Source organism: Falco naumanni, chromosome 13 (genome assembly GCF_017639655.2).
Source record: "Falco naumanni isolate bFalNau1 chromosome 13, bFalNau1.pat, whole genome shotgun sequence".
Classification (NCBI taxonomy): domain Eukaryota; kingdom Metazoa; phylum Chordata; class Aves; order Falconiformes; family Falconidae; genus Falco; species Falco naumanni.
In genome coordinates, this window is record NC_054066.1 from 1,845,778 (window position 1) to 1,870,752 (window position 24,975).

The 24,975-nt window shown below is 59.2% G+C and overlaps 1 protein-coding gene across 3 annotated transcripts; it reads right to left on the reverse strand.

Moving 5' to 3' along the window:
- Positions 1-1,725: 1,725 nt before the first annotated feature.
- On the reverse strand, positions 1,726-24,667 carry AMOTL2 (angiomotin like 2). Of its 3 annotated transcripts, none has more exons than XM_040613407.1 (10): positions 24,300-24,667; positions 8,048-8,823; positions 6,335-6,569; positions 5,644-5,788; positions 5,395-5,487; positions 4,421-4,716; positions 4,018-4,310; positions 3,682-3,893; positions 3,360-3,512; positions 1,726-3,056 (listed from the first exon to the last, which is right to left on the reverse strand). In XM_040613407.1, exons 1-10 carry the CDS (start codon positions 24,462-24,464, stop codon positions 2,998-3,000), a joined length of 2,427 nt encoding a protein of 808 aa, XP_040469341.1. In that variant the 5' UTR covers positions 24,465-24,667; the 3' UTR covers positions 1,726-2,997. The 3 variants fall into 3 exon arrangements, with proteins under 3 accessions (XP_040469341.1, XP_040469340.1, XP_040469342.1); XM_040613406.1 differs by having other exon boundaries at positions 3,360-3,515; positions 24,300-24,666; XM_040613408.1 differs by lacking the exon at positions 24,300-24,667 and adding an exon at positions 9,112-9,156 and having other exon boundaries at positions 3,360-3,515.
- Positions 24,668-24,975: the final 308 nt, after the last annotated feature.

Sequence of the window (24,975 nt, forward strand, 5' to 3'; positions counted from 1 at the left end):
AAACAAGCCGGGTGCCGCTGCCGCATCCTCGGGGGTGTAGCAGGAGGAGCCGTGACCTCCTGCCCCAACCTGCCTGGCTCAGGCAGCTTTTCCCCACAGCCTGATTCCCGCATTCACAGGTGGCCCTTGGGGTTTTCCTCTCCCTTCCCACTTGTCCAGGGCTCTGCTCCTTCATTTCCTGGCTCCTGCGAAAGCCCTGGGGGCAGAGGTCCACGGAGCGATGGGCAGGATGGAGGATGGCCAGGCAGTGGGCAAAGCTCTCACCAGAGGCCGGGTCTGAATCCCTAGACCTGGAAAGGTCCTGTAAACAGCCCGACCTGCCGCAAGGCCGCTCCGCATCCGGATTTGGGTAAATAAAGCTGGGGCGGGAGAGCTGCGGTATGCCAGGAATGCTGCGAGCCTTCCCGGGTGGCTGCCTGCAGCTCTGGGGCAGCAGGAGCTGGGGGGGGCAGGGCAGGTACAGCCCCTGCCGGGACCCCCTGACATATTCCAGCAGCAACTCCCTGTGAGCTTCCCATCCAGCCCGCCCCGCCGCTGGTCCTGTCCCAGGGAGGGCAGAATGTCCCCTGCAGACATGCCCTGTGCCTGGGGGCAGCTTGGCTCCCTGCTTGCAAAACCCAGAAGCCATGGGTGGAAGGAGGAGCCCAGCTCCGGGCTTCCCATTGCTCCGAGTCTCTCTAACCTGCTCTTGCAGGGATGGAGACCTGTCCCACGGACGAAGGAAACCTCGTATTTTCAGCCACGCTCCTTCCAGGTTCCTGGGTGGGAACGGTGGAGCTGAGCTGGTGTTCAGCATCACAGTCCCACCAAGACCTGTGATCCTCAACGGAGTCCTGAGCCACCTTCCAGGGAGGAGCTGGCAGCAAAGCTGGTTTTTTATGCCATTGTTCGGCATAATCCCAGCTAAAGCCCATTGCAGAGGCTCACACGCGATCTCCCGGTCCCCAGGGACAGCAAGAGTAAAAAAAAAAAAAAAAAAGAGCTGCCAATAAATGCCAAGAGATGCATAAAAGGGAAAGCCCCAGCCCAGCTGGTGATGGCTCCAGCCAGGCTGCCAGCACCCAAGCAGCCAGAGCAGGGTCCCCAGGGATGCTCCCTGGGAAGCATAAATGTGACAGCTATTAAAACTAAGTGACATAAGCAAACACCAAGCTCAGAGGGGAGGTGCTGGGGAGCAGCAGGATGGGGCTGCGGAAGTCCTAAGGCAGCCCTAGCTCTAACATTAGGAGAACGTCTGGTCTTCCAGAAGACCAAAGAGCCAGGCAGGGTGGGAAGGGCTTGGAGGTGGCTGACAAAGCCAGGGGAGAGCTTGAGGATCAGGTCCAGCTGTGCTTGAGGATGTGGCCATCAAGGAGTCCCCATGGTGGGGGCATAGGAGGGCAGGAATGGGTCCTGTGAGGAAGAGGAGGATCCCATCAGGATGGAGATACAAGAGTACTACATGCAGGGAGGGAACTACATGGACATTTCTAGGCAACTTCATCCTTTTTCCCCCATCAGCGTGGGGAAATGGGATCCCAGTGGGATTTCAAAGAACACATAGATGCTCTTGAGCACTTTTTTCCCCTCTCCCATGCAGCTGCACCCCAAATTGGTGCCTGGGGAGCTGGGAAGGGCAGGGCAGCACTTCAGCCAAGGAATCACCACCCCTAGACCCCTTCCCCCAGCAGCACCTCTGCCTTGCCCCATCGCATGGGGGGAAAAAAAAAAAAAAGTAGTCATGGGTCAATATTTGGGGTTTTTTTATTAAAATATTGTTATACCAAGTGGAATGCTACAGCAATCTCGGTATAGGGCGGCATAACGAAACAGCCAGGTTTACATTTAAATACTTAAGATAACTTAAAACGCACAAACAAGAACTCATCATCTTTGGCAGGAAAAAAAAAAGTTCACAGCACGAAAAAAAATACTTAAAAAGAAATACCAATATTAATATAAAATATATTAAGTTGTGGGGGTTTTTTTCCTCTTTCATAATTTTTTGTTTGTTTATTTTCCACTTTGTAAACAATGCACGAGAACCGAACGCATTTTTTACGTGTCTGGGAAAGAAAAATAAAAAATGCAGTTGTCCAGCAAATGCACGTTTAAAGAAGAAAGAAAGAAAGAAAGAAAAAAAAATATATACACGAAGGCCAAGGACGGGAAGCGTCTGAGCTCAGAGGAGCGAGACGCCAGCGCTGGCTATGGGCAGAAGCCAGCTGCCAGTAGCCGGGGGCTGCGATGGTGGGATGAAGCCAGGAGAGGGGTGGTGTGTCCCACCCCCTCCCATCAGCTGTCCTCGGTTCGCTCCAAGCGTTTCGCCTCCGGTTTCAAGGGGGGTTCTCCTCCACCTTTCATTCCCTTGATTATCATTTTCTCTTTTGCTCCACCACCGCTCCATCCCAAACCGCTTGCCCGTCTGTGATAAGGCCAGAGGCAGGATGCAGGTGACGGAGGTTTGGGGCTCCCAGCGCTTGGCTTGGCCACGTGGAGCTGGGCAGTCGATGGGACCCACGGAGGATCCTTCCCAGCTCTGCCCTCGCGCAGAGGGTAGAGTTTGGGCGAACGGAGAGGGATTTTCCAGTTGGAAGTCAGGCACCTGGGTGGGTGCAAATGGCCAGACCCAGAGGTGGGCTGACGATGGAGCCAACCATGGAGCAGATGGGAAGAAGCCCCCTGCCTCAGGAGGGCAGAGAGGCGGAAACGATAAATACATTTGCTCCCGTCATACAAAACCTGGGTGTATTTACAGGGGAGTCACGAGGGCCTGTCACCACGGTGAGGTCCCCGGGCTCCAGCGCGCCCCGCGCAGCTGGGGACACATGTGGGTGCCAAGTGGGGACGGTGACCCTTCCACATGTGGGGGCCACCTGCTGAAACTGGCCGCGGGGATGCTGCTGAGCTCCAGGCTCATTCCTCCTTCCCGCAGGCTCCTCTGTCCCAGGCAGGGCGGCAATGCCTGTGCGGCAGGCAGGGAGGGTGGAGGGGCCAGCATGCGGCCCCTGGGTGGCTTCAGATCAGGATCTCCACCATGTCGGACAGGTCCGGGGCTCTGGCAGCAGCTGAGCTCTCTGCAAAGAAAGAAGGTGAGAGCTGGAGGAGAGGTGAAGGGCATCAGCATGGCGCCCATCCCACCGAAGGGGCAGCAGCAGGTGTGCCACTGGGCCAGTGTCCCCCAAAGTGTTCACAAAAAAAGCTCTGCACCTAAAAAAGTGACGAGTGATTGCAGGGACTTGAACCCACCAGACTCAACCGGGGCCTTTAAAATGCCTTATAAAAATGACCGAAGCTTGTGCACAGCCCGTCTCCTGGGTGCTAAGCCCACACACTGGAGCACCCCCAGCTCTCCCCCATGCCTCCCCAGGGGGACTCACCCAGCGCACCGGCTGGGTGCTCGGTGCCCTCGCCCTGTTCGCTGCTCTCGGCCGCCCCATCCGTCTGCGTGCTGCCGTCCTTGCTGCCATGCTTGGAGTGGGAGGGCAGGGGAAGGGCAGCGGGTGCTGCCGCCCCTTCGGCGGTGGCTTTGCCTGCTGGAGGAGATGCCATTAGGGATCGCCAGCTCCTCCGGCCAGTCCCTATGGCTCACCGGAGAAATCCCCACTCCCCAGGCTCTCTGCTTCCAAAACCGCAGAGGAAACTGGAAGCAAATCATTGCTGCCGAGCAAAGGCAGGGAGCTGGCAGGTGCCCGTGCTTACCTGCGATGCCCCGGGAGCTGCCCTCGGCCAGCCGGTCACTCTGGCCGGCCCCTGGCCAGCTCGGGGCGGCAGAGGCAGCGAAGATGGAGGGCACAGACTTCGCCGGCCGCAGGGAGCCCTGGAGGGCTTTGCTGGGATCCCTCCGTGAGCGCTGCTGCAGGACCTTGATGACGGCATCCTTCTCCAGGATTTGGGCATGAAGGGCTTTTAACCTGGAGAGGAGAAGAGGCAGAAGTTGGGAGAGGAGCCGGAGGGGGAGAGGAGGATGCGGGCACTGCCCAACCAGAACACGGCACAAGCTTGCCTGGGAAAATACCTCTGGCAAGGTGGGACTACCTGTTCTCCATCTCCTGGTGCTTGTGGCTGGCCAGGAGGAGGTCCTCGTTGAAGCTGCTGTTGGGGGAGTGCCTTGGGGAGTGGCTGATGAGGGTCGTGTCCCGCTGGGCGGCCGCAGTGGCTGCAGCATCCATGGCAAACTGCCGCATGGTGCACTCCTCCAGGTACTTCTGCTCCCACTTGGTCATGTCGGCCTCCAGGGCCAGGATCTTCTCCTCCTTCTCCCTCAGCTGCTCGGAGAGTGTGTGGGCACTCAGTTCCGGCATCCCCCCGCCCACAGCACCTGCCTGTCTCTGCAGTGGTAAAAAAACCCCAACAAAAAGAGAGGATGAGGAGGTGCTGGGAGGATGCAGCACCCACTGTGGCTCGCCGGCACCCACCACTGTGTCTCGCCGGCACCCACCTGCTGAGCCCGCAGCATCTTCAGCTCCTGCTCCAGGCGGGTACGGAGCCGCAGCTCGAGCTGCTCCCGCTTCTCGCAGGCGGCCTGGAGCTGGCCCAGGGCTGCCTGCAGCCGCTCCACCTTCTCCACGTAGGCGCGCTTCTTCCGCAGCTCGGCCTCCGCCTTGGCCGCCCGCGCCTGGGCACTGCCCAGCGCCTGCTCCAGCAGCTCTGCCCGCCGCCGCTGGTCCTCGTTGGCACTGCGCAGCAGGGACACCTCCCGCTCCAGCTTCTCCTTCTCCTGCTGGTGCTCGTAGCCTGCAAGAGAGACCCCAAGCCTCAGCTGAAAAGGCTTTGCTGCCCTAAGGCCGGTCCACAAGGCCCCACGGAGGGGGGTCTTGGCTCCCCAGAACGTGGCCGTGCCGTCCCTCCCCAAGCACGCAGGGTATATGGGGGCTGGTGGCATCCCAGCCACCCAGGCAGAGGGCTGAAAGCCTCCACTCCAGCCCAAATTTTAGTTTGTGAAGAGTAAAAGCTGCCTGGCGTGAATCCAGCCACCTAAAGAGAATGGGATGCAATTCCTCCCACACAGCACCAATACCGTGCGTCTCTGCTAAAGTCACGGATTTAGGTGTATTTTCCCAAAACAAAGCCCAGGCCTGCGCAGCTGCGAGGTGTAGGAGGGAGGGAGAGAAGGGCGGCTGGCGCGGGCGGGAGTGCGGGCTCGGTGTTGGAAGAGCCGGCTGGGCGGCAGGAATGCAGAGAATGCGGGTCACGCCGCCGGCCGGCCGGCCAGGATTAATGGCTTGAGTCCAGCGCCAAGAGCTGCTCCATCCTCCCCGGGGAAGGCAAGAGCTGCTGCCCGCCACCCGCCTCCTCCTCCGCCACCCGCCTCCTCCTCCGCCGAAGGGGAGCGTGCTGAGCCCACCGCGTGCCCAGCCCACCGTCCGGGTGCCTCCGGGAGCCAGGCGAGGACGGGCATCCCCCGGGACTTACTCTGCGCCAGGAGTTTGGCCACGCTGCCCTGGTTGCTCTCCTGGCTTTCCTGGGTCTTGCTGGCCAGCTGCTTGTTCGCAGATTCCAACCGCTCTGGTCCAAAGGCAATTAAACCCAATTAAGATTTAAATACAAGATTTCAGCTGGAGGAAGTGGGAGAAGCCTGGCTTACCCTGGAAACACCGCCGGGGGGGAAAAGCCAGGGGACAGAGTGTGCCCGTGGGGATGGGGACACGGAGGGTCCCTCACCTTTCAGGTCCCGGTTGAAGTCCTGGAGCCGTCGCATCTCGCCATCTCTCTTGTTCCTCATGGCTTTCTCCAAGGCTTCCCGCTTGGAAGACGCCTTGACGAGGTTTTCGTAATCCTCCGAGATGCGCTGGATCTCGCTCTCCAGCTGGGGCGGAGGAAGGGACAGGCCAGGGTTAGATATTCATGGAATGAGGAAAGGGAGATGCTGGCCAAAGCTCACTCAGGTCACTCAGCCCAACCCAAGCTGCCAGAGGAGCTCAGCACACCCATGGGACCCCCCCCCCCCCCCCCCCGTGGCTGACCCCCAGCGCACGTTTTGGGGGGAGGGGGAAGAATTTTTTCTGCCTTTCTTCTTGCAGAAGAGTCCCTCTGCAGGTTTTGGCTCTGCCATAGCCCAGCCGGCAGGGAACAGCCGCCCCTTGTACAGAGCCGCACAAAGGGCTTTCTGTGGCGGCTGGGGATGGGGGGGACAGGCGGAGGGAGGAGGGCACTGGAGAATGGGCTCCTTCTCCCCAGTCCCGGCTGCCGCGCCGCTGAAACACAGCTGCTCGGAGGGGAACAAGCTGCCGGAGGGAGGAGGAGAAGGGATTAAAACACTAAAGGGGGCGAATTTTCACAGCAGCTGGTTGAGCATCTCCGCGGGCAGGGGGGACACAATGCCACGGCTGAGGGGCTGCTGCCGTTCGCTCACCTTCTGGATGCGGCTTGCCTTCTCGGCGCAGCTCTCCAGCTCCCGCCGCAGCTTCTCGGTCTCCCGCTGGAGCCTCTCGTTCTCCCGCAGGACCGCGTCTGCCCGGGCCAGGCGGCTGCCAGCTGAGACTGCCTGGGCGCTCACCAGTGCCTCCACGCCGGCGGGACCCAGGGCTCCCGGGCAAAGGCTGCCTGGCAGCGGCAGGAAAGCGGTGGGGACGTGGGTGGGCAGCACCCTGCGGGGAGGGAGAAGGATGCTCAAGGGGGCTTCATGGGGAGGGAGAGCCGACCGCATCTCCAGCATCTCACTGACCGCACCAAACCCACGGGCCAAGGGGGTATCAGTGCCTCCAGGTCACTCCAAAGGAGGAGGAAGGATCCAGGAAGCACCTCTCCTGCTTTTCAGAGCTGGATAGCATTTTCTTTCTAAGAGGTGCTCATCTGAGCACCCTGGAACACAAAATAAACCCTGTCTTGCAGGGATACCTTCACCTGACAGCTCCAGGACCTGGCCAGTGGGCCAGGATGGGCTCCCAGCTGCCCACACCCACCCTGTTGCTGGGGATGCTGCAGACCGATGACAGCTCAGCAAAGGATGCACCTTGGAAGCCCCTTATCCTTGGTGTCTGGGCAAAGCGAGGGCTCCTGGCACGGCTCCTCACCACCAAACTATTTATATGTCCTCGCTATATTTGGAGGAGCAGGGCCAGCCCAGCCGCCCCTCGCGTTCCCACTCCGAGTTCCTCGACATCCCACGGCCGCCTTGAGCACCCCAAGCTGGGTGGCTGTGCACAGCCCAGCCCTGCTCTGCCGCGGGCTGCCCGCCAAGGGCCTGCATTCCTGCGGGATGATATAGGAGCGAGGAAGAATAAATACATCTTCCTCACAGCTCCCCTTCCCCTCTTTGTTCCCTGGAAGGAGAAGGTTTTCCTGCTGGAGATGCTATCGCTCTCTGCCTGGATAGGTCAGGAGGTCTGGAAGCAGCGTTCGCCCTCCCATCAAGCCTCCAGTTCCCTTCTTCCCATCATTTTCCACACTGGAGGAAGTTGTTTCCAGTCCTCCTCAAATGCCAGGCAATGCCCAGACCTCCGGGCCTCCCAGACCTCTCCGTGGCCCTCTCACAGGCAACCTGGGGCTCTGCCAGAGGCGTCAAGCTGCCAAAGGGAAGGGCCGGAGCTGCCCGGCACTGCTCATCGCCTCCACAAACTCCCCGGCACCAGCCCAGGCTCAGCTCAGCAGCAGTCCCACGGCACCGGCAGCTAACCAGTGCTACGTGGACCGGCTCAGGAGCACGGTGTGGGTTTCCATGGAGCGGGGAGCGCGTTTGCCTTCCACCCTGCCCCATGCCTGTTCCACATTTAGCAGTTTCCTGAGCTGGTTCCAGCTCCTAAATTAACCCCAAATTCCTCCCAGTGCATGGCAAGGGGGCAGGGTCTGCAGAGGCAGCGGGAAGTTTACCACCAGTTGGAAAAACCCAACTGTGCCAAGAGAAACTGGGGAGAGGAGAGGACCAGAAGGGTCCGCACAGAGCCCCTCGGGCTGAGCTGGACCTGGCCCTGCGAGGATGAGAGGTTCAGCAACAGCTGCCCCAGGTCCCCCACTGCTCTCCGCATCCCGCATCTTCCGAGCATCCATCCCAGCTGCTCCTGGGGCACTGCGGCTGGGAGGCCCCCAGCAGGCCCCCCAAAAGCCGGGTCCAGGGGCTACACGTTACCTGATTTCGGGATGCTGATATCCAGGGCCTTCCCGGGAGCACGGTTGGGGTTCGGCCAGGTAAGCGTCCTGGGAAGGGATGACGTAGGGATACTCCGGGGGTGGTCCCCGTGGCTCCGGCCCCTCTGGGTGCTGCCCTCGCAGGGCAGCGAGCTGGTGGTGGCGGGAGAGCTGGGGGTAGCTGTGGGAGGCGCTGATGGGGCTCTGCGCTTTGGCCCCATTCCTCTCCAGCGACATCCGCATCAGCCGCTCGCTCAGCGACCGCACGTGGCCGTGCTTCAGGTCCTTCAGCCCCTCGTCGGGGCGGCGGGTGCCGCTCTCGGCCCCGCGCGGACCATTTTCCCCCCGCTGCCCGCCCCGCTGCGAGGCGTAGTACTGGGAGTGCGCCTTGGCCTCCTCGTAGGTGGGCAGCTCCTCGCCCTTGTGCAGGGGCTGGCAGAGCCGATGGACGCTGCTCTCCAGGTAGACGTGGTCGGAGTGATGCTCCTGGCCCTGCGGCTCCTGCCGCGCCGACTGCTGCACCATTTGGCTCTCCTCGGCGCTGAGGCTCTCCAGGGAGGAGCGGGGGCTGCCGGCCCCCCCGGGCCCCCCCCCGCCGCGCAGGGCCTGCTGCTGGATGGCCAGCAGCGTGCGGTTCTCCGTCAGGTTCCCGTAGCGCAGCTGCTCCTGGATCAGGCGGTGCAGGACCGTCCCGTTGGACTCCTCGGCCGTCCGCATCGCGGGCAGCGCCACGGTCCCACCGCGGGGGCTCAGCGGCGACCGGCCACGCCGAGGCACCTGCGCGGGGAGAGGCGCGATAAGGGCGGCCCGGCGCGGGCGGGGGGCAGCGCAGGCCCTGGGGCCGAGGGGCTGCCTCCAGCAGCGGGGCCCAGCACCGGGACGTGCCGGCGGGACGGGAGCCCGCGGCGGGGCCGAGCGCTGCCGCCCCCATCACACCCACGGCGGGGGGGGGCCGCTCCCCACGGCCCGAGCGACGACCGGCGCTGCCCCGGGGCCAGGGGAGGCGGGCGGGACACCCCCCCCCCCGGCCGGGTGGCGGTGGGGGCCCCGGCGGGCGGCACTTACCGGGGCATGGCGGAGCGGGGCGGCGGCGGTGCTGCCCGGGGAGCGCGGCGGCGGCTCTGGGCGTCCCGCCGGCAGCGGGGGCCGGCCCGGGCGCTGCTATGCCCGGAATGCGGGGCCGGCCCGCCCGCCCCGCCCGCCCCGCCCCGCCCCGCCCGCCCCGCGGGGCCGCCGGCAGGGGGCGTGCGGGGGGCGCGGGGCAGCTCCTGGGGCCGGCGGCTGCACCCCCCGCGCTCCCGGGAGGGGAGGGACGTGCAGCCCCGCTCCCCCGTCCCCCCCCTCGCCCAGAGCCTTCCCGCGACCCCCGGCACGCCGAGCCCCGGGGGTCCCCCCACGGCCCCGGGGACGAGCAGGGATGCCCGGGGCGCTCGGCTCGGGGGCTGCAGGGGGGCCCCACGCGCGGCCACGGGCGGTTGGGGGCTGGGGGGCAGCAGCGGGGGGAGGGCGGGGGCCGATGTGCGCCGCGGGCGTGCGGGGGGGCTGGCAGCTGCGGGGGGGCTCTGCCCACCAGCTGTCCTGGAGCACAGACACCTTCCCCCCCGCTCGGCTGCTGGCGGAGCCGCCCCATTGTCCGTAACACCCCGCCAGCCCCCCGGCCCCCCCTGGCCCATCTGCTCTGCCCGCAGCCCCCTCGCCTCCCCCGGCTGGGGGGCGCCTCGCCACAGCCGCCCCGGCAGCTCTGGCCTGCGGAGCATGGGGGTCACCGCCTTCGGGCAGCCCCCTGCCCCTCTCCCGGCCTCAGTTTCCCTTCTTGGGCAGACGCCGTCCCAGCGGGGCCGCCGTGGGGCTTGGCCATCCGCCGCGCCGGGGACACGAGGGGGCACGAGCCCATAGGGCCAAATTCCTTTTCTCCTTTCAGCACTCAAGAGCCCCAGCTCAGCTTTGGAGGACCCCCAACCCCAAAGCACAGGACACAAGCCCCCCGCAAGCCCCCCGCGCCCAGGGCTGCCCATGCGGAGCTCAGCACCGAGGCCCCGAGGTGGCAGATGGCCGAGGGCAGGCGGCGAGGCAGGTGCAGGGGAAAATTGCTAATTAGCTCCGGCACATTAAGCTCCTATTCTTGTGAGGGGGAGCCGGTATCTTCCAACCGGTGCAGATCCGGAGGCAGGTCTGGGAGGGGGACGGACACGGTGGTCTCCCCTCATCTCCTTGCCTTGCTGCTCCTGCTGGCGTGAACGCTGCTCCGGGTGGCATCACCCCGGGGAGACCCCAAGCACCACGGGATGTACTAGCAGTCCAGGGGCTGCAGGCGCAGCTCTCTCACGCTGGGTTTTCTTCTAAAAAATGGGGGAAGCAGGGGGGATAAATCCCCGACGTGTAGCAGGTAACAGACTCCAAGGCAGGGGAGCGTGCAGAGAAGGTGCACGGGGAGGAGTCGGTGCTTGGAGGAAGAAGAGCGCCGCGTTACAGGCGCAGAGATGAAGGACACGGCTCTGGCGTGGTCATGCTGGATTCGGGCTTAACAAAGCCTGACAGCATCCCCACCCAGGCAGGTCCTGAGCAGGTGCTCAGCACCGGGAAGCTCATCAAACAGTAACGGAGCTCAAGAAACAAGTTTTTCAGCCCAGTTTTACCAGTCACAAGTCAAATCCTGCCTGGCTGGAGTTTCGGAGGTGGGAATCAGCCCCAGCCCCGTGGGTGTGGGGGAGATCCTGAAAACCCAGCGAGGGTCTACCCTCTTGTGGGGATGAGAAGAGGGCATGGCTCTTGTCCCTGTGTCACCAAGCACCAGTCCAGGCCCAGCAGCAGCTGGATAGATGGACGGGCAGATGGATAGACGGACAGATGCACTGTTCCAAGATACCCCAAGCCCAGCAGCAGCACCTCTGAAGGCTGTGTGTCTGCCCTGCTTTTTCCCGAGGGGATGGGGCAACCCACCCCGAGCCCCCTGGGAGCCAGCCCAGCTCCCCCGGCAGCCAGGCCGCCTCTCCCGGCTCATCCACCAGCCTTATCTACGCCTGCGTCATCCTGCTTCCCTCCTTATCTGAACGCCGCTCTATTTCTGGCAGCAGGAAACCCCTCCTGGGCTGGTAACACCCCTTTGGAAAGTGATCTGAAGAGTTTCCTCTTTTTCTTTCTGATGCTGGAGGTAGGAAAAGCCTCAACCTTTTTGTTTTCCCCTGGAAGAGGCGAGATAGCAGCCGGCAGCCCTGTGCCGGGCCTGGTGGGCAGCAGGCAGCGGCAGGGCATGCCGGGGGCTGCCCACACGGACCCTCTGCCCATGTAGGAGGGTGTGGGTGGGCAGCCTGGCGGGGGTCCTGCCGTGGGGCTGCGACTCGCAGCTCCATCGTCCCCTGGAGCGGCAGGCGAGCGCAGGTGCCGCTGTCCCAGGCTCCCCGGGTGACACATGGCTCCACAATGCCAAACCCTCCCACTGACCTCACCGCCGAGCCTTATAGGCGAGGCGTTGGAGCGAGACGAATGAGCCAAGAAAATACTCGCGGGATGAGATCACCTCGGCTGTCTTCACAGCTCCCGAAATGCCTCGGCCGTGCCGGATAACCGGGCGTTGCAGGCAGCTGAAGGTGCCTGCAATGGAGAGGAGGTGCGCAGCCAGCTTTAGGCTGGGCTCAGCACGTTCCCCGGGGTGATGGTTGTGGTGGGGTGAAAGTGTCCCCCAGCTGCCAAGCCCTGCTGTGGGCTGCAGGATGCTGAACTCCCCAAACCACTCTGTGGCGATTTGCCCTATAAAGCTCCCTCCAGGTACCTGCTTCTCTCCCAAGCTCCTGATTCAAAGTGCAGCCAGGTGGGAAGGAGAGCTGGACTTCAAGGAATCACACAAGCACCTTTCCTGTACTCCTTCCCAGTGCCAGGGTCCGTGCTGGGTGCAGGGCAGGAGACCCCCTGGGCTACCCCCCGAAGGTACCGGGATGCTGCAATCCCACGGGCAGGGAGCAAAGGCAGCACCCAGGCTCTTCCTTGCCACCCAGCATCCCAGCTGGGCGCCCCAGTCCTGGCGACACCCCCACAAGATGCCAGGCCTGATCACGACTCCTCTTCCCTGTCCTCTGATACTGGTTTCTCTCCAGCAGCTTGAAATGGGAGTCACACCATTTTGGGGGTGCCCCAGCTCTGCCCCCGTGGGGATGTGTGGCCTGGGGTGCTGCTGTGCGATGGGGAGAACCCCATTCCCATGGCTTTTCCCAGTGCCGCAACTCAGATGGGAAACACTCCTCAACCGGCTGGGGAGGGCAGGGGTGGGCATGGGGTCCTCCTGGCTTTTGCCCAGTCCCCTCACTCTTTTTGTTGCTGCTTCATGAGCTGTTGACTGATACAGCTCTTCCTTGGTGGAGGGAGGAGAGGAAAGATCCCTTCCTGCCTGGGGTAAGCCCAGACAGCCTGGGGGGGGGGAGGGCTCAGCTGAAGCAATGTGGGGGACAGGGTCCGTGCCACTGCAAAAAGGCAGATGGGGACAACCCTACAGGCAACCATCCCCCGAGACACAGCTCCAGCACTGCCTCTACCTGCCCCATCACTCCAGGAAAGAGCCAGCTGCCTCCATGCCGTGCACATCTGTCCCAGAGCCGGAGCAGTGAGACTCCCCCTTGTTTGGGGGGATGCTGGGTCTGACCCCAGGTGAGGGTCACACAGGGTTGGCAGTGCTCCTGCTCCCTCTCCACACCTTGTCCTGCATGCTCTCCCCCTGGGGCAGGGCAGGACTACCTGCCATGCAGCTGGGATGTCCCAAAACCAGCACCTGGGTAACCCAGGGGACATCCCTGCTCCCCACTAAAGGTACTTTTGCCTCAGTTCTCCATCATTCAGACACCCAGGGAGGTGATGCCACGCGCACATTCACAAAGCCCCTTCTCAGGAATTTGGGGCAGGGAAAAGCATGGCTGGACCCCCCCCCGGACTGCTGTTCAGCCACAGGATAACACAGATTCATGACAGTCAGGGATGCGCTCCTGGGTGTGCGCGCTTCTTCTGCAGTGCCGCAGCTTCACCCTCCTGCCATCCCCGCTGCTGGCTCTGGCTCCAGCAGCCACTCAGCAGGACCAGAACCAATTCCCAGTGGCAGGGACAGCCCCAAGCCCTGCCTGGCCCTTGGGAAGCTGCCACCAGCAAGGAGACAGCGAGGCTGGATGCCCCTGTGCCCCCCAGCCCCGCCAAACAGGCAGCACGGGCCAAACCCTGTCCTGAAGCAGGAAATGCAAGGGACAATGTGCAAACCTGTAACAAAGCCACGTGGCCATCAGAAAGGGGCTGGGACCCTCCTCCTCCTCTTTTCTGTGTTTTAAACCCCCTGAGTCATTTCCATTCCTGGATGTTAAATTGTCCTGTACTGCTTTCCTTTATTTTCCTGTTTCCTGAAAGGGGTTCACTGTTCCTGAGCTGCGTGCCCCGGCGCGGTGGGACCCAGGGCTTTGGTTTCAGTCACCGGCATCCACCAAGGAGATGTCGGCAAGAACAAAGGTCGAGCACGGCCGCCCACCGCAGCCCAGCAAGATGCCAGGAGCCACCAGCCCCAGGGGACACGGCTCGGCATTTCCATAGCAGAGCCCTTCGCTGTTGTTTGGCCACGTTCTCACATTTGAGGCATATTCACCCTTTCTTGAGAAATGCGCAGCACCGGGTGTGATTTCCTTCCCACGGGAGGGCTGGCGAGGAACCCCCCATGGCTCCGGCACTGCTGGGAGGAGGGGACAGCTCCATCCCCTGCCCCAGCGCTGGGTGGGAGCCTGGGGTGACACAGTGTCACCTGTTTGCACACTTGTCTCTGTTCTGGAGTGCCTCCAGGTTGATGTGGCCCAGACTGGATCCTCTCCAGTCTGTCCACATCTTTTTCGAAATGTGGGGGACCAGCACCGCAGGTGCAGCCTGACAAGCGCTGGGTAGAGTGGGACGATCACTTTTCTGTCTCTGCTAGTAACGCCCCTGCAGATGCAGCCTGGGATCTGCCTTGCCTTCATCACTGCAGCAGCTCCCAGCTGGCTCCTGTTCAGCCAGGTCCACCAGGACCCCCAGGTCCCTTTCAGGTGCTTCCCAGCCTGTACTGGGCTCGGGTTCTCTTGTCCCAGGACTTTGCACTTGTCTTTATTAAGCTTCATTCCGTTCTTGCTAGCCCACTCTTCCAGCCTGTAAGATGGCCCTCCCTTCTGGCATGTCCACCTCACCACCCAGTATGGTATCATCAGCAGGTGAGGGCGCCTTAAACCCCATCATCTAGATCATTTATGAAGATGTGGAATAGTGGGGGGTCCAGAATCGATCCCTGGGGGACCCTGCATGTGGACAGGCTGCCAGCCAGAGTCAAAACCATCGGTCACCACCGTCTGAGCGCAGCAGTGAGCCAATTTCCTACCTGTCTCGTGGACCACCCATCCAGTCTGTGTCTTGCCAGTTTGCCAAGGAGAAGGCTGTTGGGTGCTGAAATCCAGCAGGATTTCAGGAGGTTGGCAGGAAAAACCTTGGTAAGAAATGGCACCTCTTCGACAACCTGAGGAGGAGGCAGAGGCCTGCAGGAGAGCAGCCTCCAGCACTTCCCTGGCTGAGGACTCTGCCACCATGCTGCCTCCTGTTCACCTGGTCTCGTACCAATTAATACAGTTACTCTGTATTAATAAATTAGATGTGGCACGGGAGAGACAAGCTCTGTGTCACCACTGGGAACAGTGCCAGCTGCATCCGAACACCTGAGCCATGCCTGCGAGCTGGTTGTGGTGAAAACACAAGTGAACGGTGTGCCAGACATGAAGGTAACACCTTAATGGCACCGAACATCCCCTGGCACGATGACAGTGCGAGTGTCACCAGGCTGGTCACTGCTAATACATGGCTGGATTACTCGGGGGCTCATTACTCAGATGCGGCTGCAGGCAAACCCTGTGTGGACACAAAGTGGCTGGGAAACATCCCTTGACTCCCTTGTCAGGAATTTTTGAGCTTCTCCTGTTGCACATGGTGATGGTAGTCGTGAGAGAAGCTGGGGTGGCATCAGGACAGATGTGGGAAGGGGACAGCGAAGACCATCTCTCTATATAGCTCCCTCCAGCCCAGCGAGTGTGCAGAGGAGACACAGTTGAGGCAAAGCAGGGTGTAAAGGCGGAGGGTGGAGCAGCAGCAGCTTCAAACCCAACACTGTCTTGAGAAAGGTGCGACAGGGATAGACCCACAGGCCGTATTGCCCCTGGTCTCGTCTGTCAGGGGGACACGGACGAGTGTGGAGAGATGGGCTCAGAAGGACCCATAACTAGCACCTGGTTATTAGCCAGAGGGATAAACAGAGTCAGGGCCTCAGGAGAAGTTTGTCCAAGAGCAGGGAGACGCTGCAGGACTCTGCCCAGACTGTTACAGCTCCGCGTGGCAGAAATGCTCTTTCTGTACTTCAGCTCCTGGGAGCCGCCAGCAGCCACGCCGGCTGCCTCAGGCAGGGACATGTGTCCCCAGCACTCCCATGCCGCTACCTGTCCCTCCTCCTGTGGTGCAGCTGGTGGCCATACAGACCCTCCTCAGCTGCCTGCTCAGCTGTGACACTATGCATGAGCGCTCTGTTCCTGGACCTTCTCACCCTGGCAGTGTTCCCCACCAGCACACAGCACAGATGCTGCCTCTAGCATTGGAGAAAAGCAAAGAAAAGAGTGGGAAGACCAGGACTTGAAAATGATGGGTACTGGGAGTCTTTGGTGACAAGTTTCTGCCAGACTCCCATGCTGAAGGTCGTCTTGCTTATGGCAGTGAGTCTGTGGCGGGTCCTGTGGCTGGCAGCCTGCAGCTCTGCTCTATGAGCCAGCTTTTTTGCCAAGTTGAGCCTCCTCTGGGAACATGGGGAGGTGGGGACAGGTCCACATGTCTGCCCTGCACAACGCAGCATTGGTTCAGGAATCCCACAGCCCGCTCTGGCCAAGGACGGTGCTGGCACGCAAGTTCAGTGTCACAAGAGCAATAGCTGCACTAGCTGGGGCAAACTGGAGCTCCTCTGGCCAGGATGCTGGAGCTATTTTTGTTGTTCTGGAGGTGACCTGTTCCTCAGAGCTAACTCGGCACCCTGTATCACATACAGGCAGAGCCTCTGGCACCTGGAAGCCTCCAAGGGGAACGTGGAGATGAAGCCCAAGTGCACCAACAAGATGGTCCTGGTCTTCTCGGCAGAATCCCCTTTTACATTGTCCTGGGCCCATGTCCTAGAGGAGTCTTCATCCGTGCACGGCTAAACCTCACCCTTCCCCAGCCCGGCCAAGGTGGGAAGGTTACGCTGGCCACCGAGCAAAGACCTGCAAGTGGAGCCACATGTTTTAGCTGTGTGCTCAATGATACAACAGAAAATGCCTCTGAAGTCCCGGCCCTCTGGAGCATTTCCTTAGCTCGCTGGAATTTCCGTTTATTTCTTCCTCTCCCAGGCTCTTACCGAAAACCGGTGTCGCCACATGTGTCTCCTGGGCAGGCTCTGGAGCGCGGCCAGCTCTCCTGGTCCCCCTCTCAGGTCTCTCACCCATGTGCCGGGCATCTGCAAGGAGCAAGCTCCCCAAGGGTGTCAGCTTCGCTTGCCCCTTGATTAATCACTGAAGGCAACTCTGCCAATCAAGGAAAGATTTACAAGGCAGGCAGGAAGCTCTTGTTTTTACAGGAGTGCCTCAAACACACGAACACAGTAGGAAAAGCAAACATTCCAGGCATACCAAGGGATCCACGGGATAAAAATTCCCCAAACAGCCCAGATTAAGATACTTGGCGGCACATGGAAACACTAAAACCTGGATTCAAGGATTTAGTTGTCTTATTTAGCAGAGAGCCCTGAGCACTGCATGGAACAACCTGAGCTGCATGGGAACAGCCACCCTGGAGGGGCAGGGAGAGGGTCAGCAGCAATGCCCTCTGTACAATAAAGGTCAGGGCTGGCCCCCACCCCTCTCCCAGCTCCATATGGTCACCAGAGCCTTCTGGCAGTGTTTGATGTGAGTTTTCCTTTGGAAACGCTCAGCCCTGCTCCTTAGCACGTCGGGCAGGGGGCACTGAATCAATGCAATGCCAAATCTGAGCCCGTCGGAGCAGAGAGCGCCGCTGTTCTGACCCCAACTGCCAAGCCCCCTGGCTGGAGAGCAGCAGTCGTCATGCGGAGTTGATACCCACCCATACCTCCCATCCTACCACAAAACCCGCTGAAAGTGAGTGGGAACACTCCCATCCTCTCTGGTCCCAAATACCAACCCAGCAGATGCAGCAATGCCCCCGCGACTGCTTGCCCCCACTGAAATACTCCTCGAGCATCATCAGTGTTGAATGAGAAGAGAAACTGGCAGGCTAAAGCAGGTCTGGTCCCACCGGTGGGTTCAGCCGTTTCTACAGAATAACCCGTCTCCTGGGCTGCTTGACCCTCTCACTCCCTGGCCGGTCCCCAGATGCCACGGTCTGACAAACAGCAGCAGTATTTTTCATTTATGGGGTTTCAAGGGACCTGCCTTTCTAGGCAGGAAGGAAACAGCACTTTGGTTTCTTTAAAAAAAAAAAATCAGTCCAAATGATATGCTTCCCCTTTCTCTGATGCTCTTTTGAACTTCATTTTTTCAATTTGAAATCATTTTTCAAGGGAGTTCACTCTTTGGCTGTACTTCCCAGAACTTGCTCCTGTTTGTCAAGTTATCTGTGCAAGGAATTCACACCTGTTCAGTTAGTCCTGACTCTGTGTCGAGGGATAATCTGAACTCCACATCAGGCTCAGAATCTCTAGGTAAAGAAGAGGAAGAAGCCCTGCAGGACAAGAACGCAAGAAGGCTCAGAAATTTTCCTAAGCCAGAAATATTTGCTCTTCTGAACGGATGAGATGCCAAATAAAGGCTCCTTTTTCATCTTTCTGTAAAACACCATAACAAAAAGTGGAATTCGACCTTGCCTAGTTACATATGGGTTGTCCACTTCTGCTCCAAATCCAGCTGCCAGTGGCAGGACACTCCGGCTCCCACTCACAGCCAGACGGTTTTGGGAAGAGCGGCAGAGGGGCCTGACAAGGAAATAAGTCATCTGCTGAAAGCAAGAGTTAAAGGGAGGCACGTGCTTGAGATCATTGAATCACAGCATGGTTCAGGTCAGAAGGGGCCTTAAAGATCAACCCTGCCACGGGCAGTGTCACCTTCCCCTGCACCAGGGTGCACCCAGCCCCGTCCAGCCTGGCCCTGGGCGCTGCCAGGGATGGGGCACCCACAGCTGCTCGGGGCAGCCTGTGCCAGCATCTCGCCGCCCTCGTAATTAATTAATTTCTTCCTTATATTAATCTAAATCTCCCCTCTTACAGTTCCAAACCATTCCCCTTGTCCTGTCACTACAGACCCTGGTAAAAAGTCTCTCTCCATCTTTCTATAACCCCCCTTTATATATCAAAAGGCCACAGCAAGGTCTCCCCGGAGCCTTCTCTTCTCCAGGCTGAACACCACCACCGCTTCCAGCCTTTGGTCCCAGGAGAGGTGTTCCAGCCCTTGGATCATCTTTGTGGCCTCCTCTAGACCCACGCTAACAGGTCCACCTCTTGTGCTTGGGGCCCCAGAGCTGAATGCACTAATTATCCTAGAATACAATCCCTCCTTTACACACTCAGCAAGCCACCCGCTGTGCACTAAGATGATGCAGATTGCCCTGAGGTTTATCCCAAATCCCAGCCCGTGCTGGAGCATGAGCGGGGCTGCCTGCCCCAAAGGCTTGCCCCAGCTCCCCTCCTGCAGCCCCAGCTTTCACAGAGCTCCCTGTGGACATCGTATCATTACTGCAAGCAACTTCCTTGTGCTCTTCCTTTTCTTTTCTGCCTCTGTTCATCACCACCCCGTGCAGCAGAAAGAAGTCCAGGAGACCTTTCAACAGCCAGCTCACAGTTGGGACACATGAATGCATCCTTCAGAGACTGGTTTTGTCCCAGTAAATAGGATTGGCTTTCATGTGTGGCTCTGCATTTCTGTGATTGTGTCAGTACCTCTGCCCTTCCATCTAGCACCAAGTTTAACCTGCTTCCATGTCACCTTTCCCAGCAGGATCCTCCTAAGTGGCCATGGCTGTGCTGAGCGTGCAACCCTTCCCCAGTGCCTACCAGCATCTTCCCTTTCCGGGCCTTTTGCAAGTGCTCTGAGGGTTCTAACCTAGCAATTCATATCCGAAAATTTCAGCATCTGCTTAGAAAAAAAAGGCTGGCTGTGTCTAGGAACCTTAACGTGGCATTGCAGGGGCATGAGTCACCATCTCCAGTGTTGTTTTCTGTGCCATGGTATTTTTGTTTGCCCTCCACCACAGAAGAATGACACAAGCTCGCCGCATGACAGCAGCACCTGGCCCACTAGTTGCAGCCCCATCTGGTTAGGAAAAAGTAAATGAAGTCACACCGTGCAGCCGAGGAGCCATCCCAAGGGAGATGGCCACAGTGCACACACCACTCAGGCCAGTGCCACGCAGAGACCAGAGGGTCCATGAATCCAGCAGCCGCTGACGGAATGTGATAAAGAGTATTGGATCCAGGAAGCAAGTGGCCAAGTGTAACCGCTCGCTTGTGCTAAGAGAGAGTCAGGAATAAAGTCCCAGAGCACCATGGTCAGGAGACACAGCGTCAGGAGGACCACTGCTGTCACCCGCTGGGCAGGCTGGAGCCCTCAGCTAAGCACTCTGTCTTTGAACCAAGACTTTCCAAGGTGTCAGTTTGCAGCCCTTTTCCAAACATGGTTCAGAGTGGAGACACCTCTGGGCTCTCAGCATCTCTCTGGGCCTCCAGCATCAAGTTGCCTGCTCTGGGCATCACTGCTGCCCACCCAGGGCCTGTTTCCTGGATGGGAGCACATGGGGTAGGAGGTGGGGAAATATTAGGGTAGGTGGGACTTCCCATCCTGACATCAAAATGGGGTTAGGAGACCTAGCCAGAGTGCTCCAGGTGCTCTCTGCCCTGTCTTGCCCTCCCATCCCTTGCCTTCCCATCTCATCACTTGCTTTCCCTTACTTTCCTTTACCTCACCTTCCCTTCCCATCCCTTACCTTCCCCTTCTGCTTCCCTTAGGCAAGATGACCCAGCTGCCCTGAAGGTACAGCAGGACAGGGGTGAGACGTTCCTGTGGCCACCACACCACCAGGTGTGTTGAGCGGACGCTGGGGATGGCACACCAGTCTCCTCTTCTGGTGCATGGGCCCAGGCGCTGCGGCACAAGTCCGGCTCTCTGGGCTCGGGTGGGAGGGCGGCATCTCGCAGTGTGAATCCTGCCCTGCTATAGGCTGCCTCACGCCAGGAGGATGATAGTGGAAAGCCAAGATCAGGTCAGATGGCGCAGAGCCAAGATCAGACACCGCACCGGTGGCCGGTGAGATGATGTGCCATCTCCACACAAGCCCCTGCCATGGCAACGGTGCTGGGAAGCTGAGGGACCCCTCTGCCCTGCGCTTCGAGTCCTCCTCCATCCACAAAGTGGTGGAGATGGCGGTGTCCCTTCTGGGCAGAGTGACAAGTGACACCACAACACAACAGTCCCTGGGGAAGGAGGAATGTCTGGGAGGTGTCAGTGGGCAGGTGAGAAGAGAGGGGTGAATTCAGATCTGCCCTTCTCAGTTCAGCCAGGAGGTGAGTTCATGCTCTGAGATTTTACATCCTGAGTAAGACTGCCCAGACCGACACTTGGGTATGAGAAGGAGCCTGTCTCCTGGAGGGGCCATTTTAGGGCAGAAAGCAGAGACAAGCCGTGAGGTCCTGAAATGCAGGTCATCTCTGCTCCTGCAATGTGCTGTGAGGTGCTGCGTTCCCACATGCACGAGGCTACCCAGCCAGGCACGCCGGAGCAGCAGGCGCTCGGGTGAAATACACCCCACCGGCTACGACGCACCGTAAACACGGGCATAAACGGGCTGCTGGACAGAGATGTGCTTAGAGCTATTCCCATCCCAAGCAGGAAACTGAAAGGGATAATACCCAGCGAAGCTGTGAACTTAACCTTCAGCTATGCAAATTACAGGGAACAAAAAATGCAACCAATGTGAACTAGTATTATAAATGTACCTTAACTACAGGCACCGCATTATAATGCGTAACCTTGCTGAACCAGGGCAGTGGGAAAGAGCGAGCAAGTTTCAGCCTCAGAGCTACCTGGGGTGAAATGGAAGCTATTTTTTCCAACCGCTTCTGCTGTCACATGCGATCCCACTTTGATAGTGACTGCACAAAATGGGCTGACCAGCTAAACACACGCGAGTCATAACACGGCTATGTTGACAAACTGAATCATATTTAGTGGGATGATACCCCAGGCAAAGACCGGTGAGGGAGCGACGTGAAAGCATCAGCAAACGTGTGCTGCCGAGACTCGCAGTGCTGGTTTGGGAGCGCCAAGCTCCAAACCCACAGGCCAAGCCTCTATTTGTAGGCACTAAGTGAAAGCACAGGCAGCAGCAGCAGCTTTTTAGGGTGCAGAGCCCAGAGCCATGCAACGACAGGGATTGTAACTGCTCTGAGCTAACCTGGCCCCTCTTGGTGTTAGACCCAGGGTGCGGTGGGGAGAATGGGGAAACATCTCCTTTGCAAATGGCTCTGTGCCACCCAGACATTGTCCTGAACACATGTAAAATAATGAGATTTAAATGACAAATTAAATATATTATGCTTTATGTACCTAAAATTAGATGTCGATCTAAAATTACCAATCACTCCTCTAGCCCCCCAAATTAATTATTCTGCGGAATTACTGTTATGTCACTAATTTGAAATATGCTGCTTCAGCATCCAGGTATGTGAACTACATTGCTTTCACGCTGAAGCTGCTCTAAAGGCAGAGACGTCAGGTAACACACAATTAATAAGGCTAGATTCTGAAAATAGCTGCGTTTGCTGTTGGGTTGGAGATGGGAAAGAGGTAATCCATGTGTATTTAAATGGCCGGTAACAGGATTCTGGTTTACATGCACCAAATGTCATCATTTTGAATACACATCAACGTACTGAGCAAGAAGCTCAAAGGCATAGTAAAGAATTAAGTCATGAAGTTAACCATCAGCTGCAAAAATTACAGGGATTGAGAAATGTAAACGATGTAAAACTGCACTGTAAAGACATGCTGGAGTTATGACATACAGCCTCTTGCACATCTAGCTATTACTATATTTTCCTTTAGAAAACCAAACCAAAACAAAACAGGAAAATTTTGCTATAGACATGAGAGAGAAGGGGAGAAAAAGCTACAAGAGGAAAGATTGCCCAGTCCGGTGGCATTAATTTAACAGAATTCTAACTTCTTTACATATCTGGTTATTGATGTTTTAGACATCACTATAGTCTTCATACTACCATGACTTACAGAAGAATCAGATCATGTAACTCCATGTTAACTGTCCTTTTATGTCTAGGACAAACCCTTCAGGCTGCACAGGTCATACAGACATCGGATGAGCACTGCAGCCATGCTGACCCTACGCTCACAGCACAGCAAAGCACACGCAAAGCCATTCCTACAGATGTTTTAAAATCCTTTAGAAGCATTAAAATCACGATCCTTACACTGTCCTGGTGAGGATAAGGAAGTGGTGTTACCAGGAGGCACTGAGGAGCTTGCTTAAAACAGCAAACTCTATTCCCAAGAGAATTTCTGTTATCTTTTTTTTGAACCCTAAGACTTCTCCTGAGGTGGGCTACACTGCACAACAGAGGAAACCACAGCTGGGGGGTTGTGCTTTCAGAGAAATCTTCCAGCCCCACAGGTCCAGAACCTCCTGGCTCCACGCCTGCTCTCAGGGTGGGGGTCCCAGGGCAGGAGACAAGCATTGTCCCTGCTCCCAGCACTGCGCCCGCTGACAGGGCAGCTGTATGAGCCTCGTGTGCAGTGTCTGCCTTAGGGGCAGGGAAGACCCCTTCCCCAAAGACCATCCTTACTCCTTTCCTAGTTTGTAGGATACTGTTTGGTGGGCTTAGCGTTCTGGCTTTCCCTCCCCATAGATTTAGTCGTGGACAAAACCAGCAGGAGCGTTGCAGACAAGTCTCGGCTTCGCACAGGTAAACTGTCAAAAACCTCACACCTTTATGCAGGAATTCAAACAGCCACCCTGCAACCCCTCCAGATCCCGTTTCCAGGATTCAGGTAGGCCACACGGACCGCGGAGAAGGCACGCGTGGAAAGCCGGCTGCGGCGCCCCGAGCCGGCGCAGGGCTGGCTGGGCACGGGGCTGCCGTGCCCTCTGCTGGGCTGCTTCCTCGGCCGGCCCGGCCTGCCGCCGGCCCGCAGGGCTCGGGCATCTTCCTCAGCCCAAGCCCCGAAGCCTAAGCGGAGTCGTAGTTAAGTTCCTGAAGTAACGAGGAAGGGAGTTTTAATTAATCCAAACACCATCGCTCAGGCTCCCTGCGGGCGTGAAAAGCCAGCAGCCCTCCGGCCACAAGGGCTGCCCCGGGTGATTGAACCTGCCCGCTCTCCTCCACAGCTCCCTCCTTTGCTTCCCTTAGACGTGAAAACTTTTCATTTCTTTCACGAGGAAGCGTCTCCCCTGCAGCAACACCCGCAGCTTCCCCCGCTAATTCCCCCTCCCGAGACAACACCCGCAGCTTCCCCCGCTAATTCCCCCTCCCGAGTCAACACCCGCAGCTTCCCCCGCTAATTCCCCCTCCCGAGACAACACCCGCAGCTTCCCCCGCTAATTCCCCCTCCCGAGACAACACCCGCAGCTTCCCCCGCTAATTCCCCCTCCCGAGACAACACCCGCAGCTTCCCCCGCTAATTCCCCCTCCCGAGACAACACCCGCAGCTTCCCCCGCTAATTCCCCCTCCCGAGACAACACCCGCAGCTTCCACCGCTAATTCCCCCTCCCGAGACAACACCCGCAGCTTCCACCGCTAATTTCCCCCCCCCCCCCGAGTCAACACTCGCAGCTTCCTCCGCTAATTTCCACCCCAGAGCAACAACCGACAAACGCAGTATTGAAAAAAAACAACGTCTTTACTAGCGGGGCAGGACGAGGGGCTGCCCGGCCGGCCCGCCGCGCGCCCGGAGGCAGCTCGCGCCGGCAGCCGGGCCCGCGGACCGTTGGGCCCCTTACATCACAACCGGGCCTGCCAATAGAACGCCGGGACCACCGGCTTCAGTTGGGCTTCGGCCATGGCTCAGGCGGCTGCAGTGCTGAGTGCGCCCGGGGTCCCGATGGCAAACCGCCGGCGACCTAGGTGGGACAGGGCTCGGAAACACAGAATTCACATCTCCTGAACACAGCGGGGGTAGGAAACAGCAGGCGGCGGCCGGGCGCACGCCGCCGTCGGTCTCACCTGCCCGTTGTCCCTCGGGACGCGGAAGGCACCTGTGCGGGGGGCAGAGGGCCTTTCCCCCGCGGAGGTAACGGACTCCCCCACCAGCGGAGCCGGCCAGGACCGTGCAGCTCCCCGCCTGCGGGCCGAGCTCCGCTCGTGGTTTCCGGGGGAAAACCCGCCCATCCATCCGGGGCAAAACCACTCACGCCGCCGCAGGAGAGTACCAGGGGCCGGGCTAGGACGGGATGGGGCGGGCTAGGACGGCGTGAGGCGAGCGGCAGAGGATGGGCCAGGCTAGGATAAGAGAGGACGGGCGGGGAGGCAGAGGATGAGCCGGGCTAGGATAGGACAGGAGGGCTGGGAGGCAGAGGATGAGCCGGGCTAGGATACGACAGGATGGGCTGGGAGGCAGAGGATGAGCCGGGCTAGGATAGGACAGGAGGGCTGGGAGGCAGAGGATGGGCCGGGCTAGGATAGGACAGGAGGGCTGGGAGGCAGAGGATGAGCCGGGCTAGGATAGGACAGGAGGGCTGGGAGGCAGAGGATGAGCCGGGCTAGGATAGGACAGGGTGGGCTGGGAGGCAGAGGATGAGCTGGGCTAGGATAGGACAGGGTGGGCTGGGAGGCAGAGGATGGGCTGGGCTAGGATAAGAGAGGACGGGCGGGGAGGCAGAGGATGAGCCGGGCTAGGATA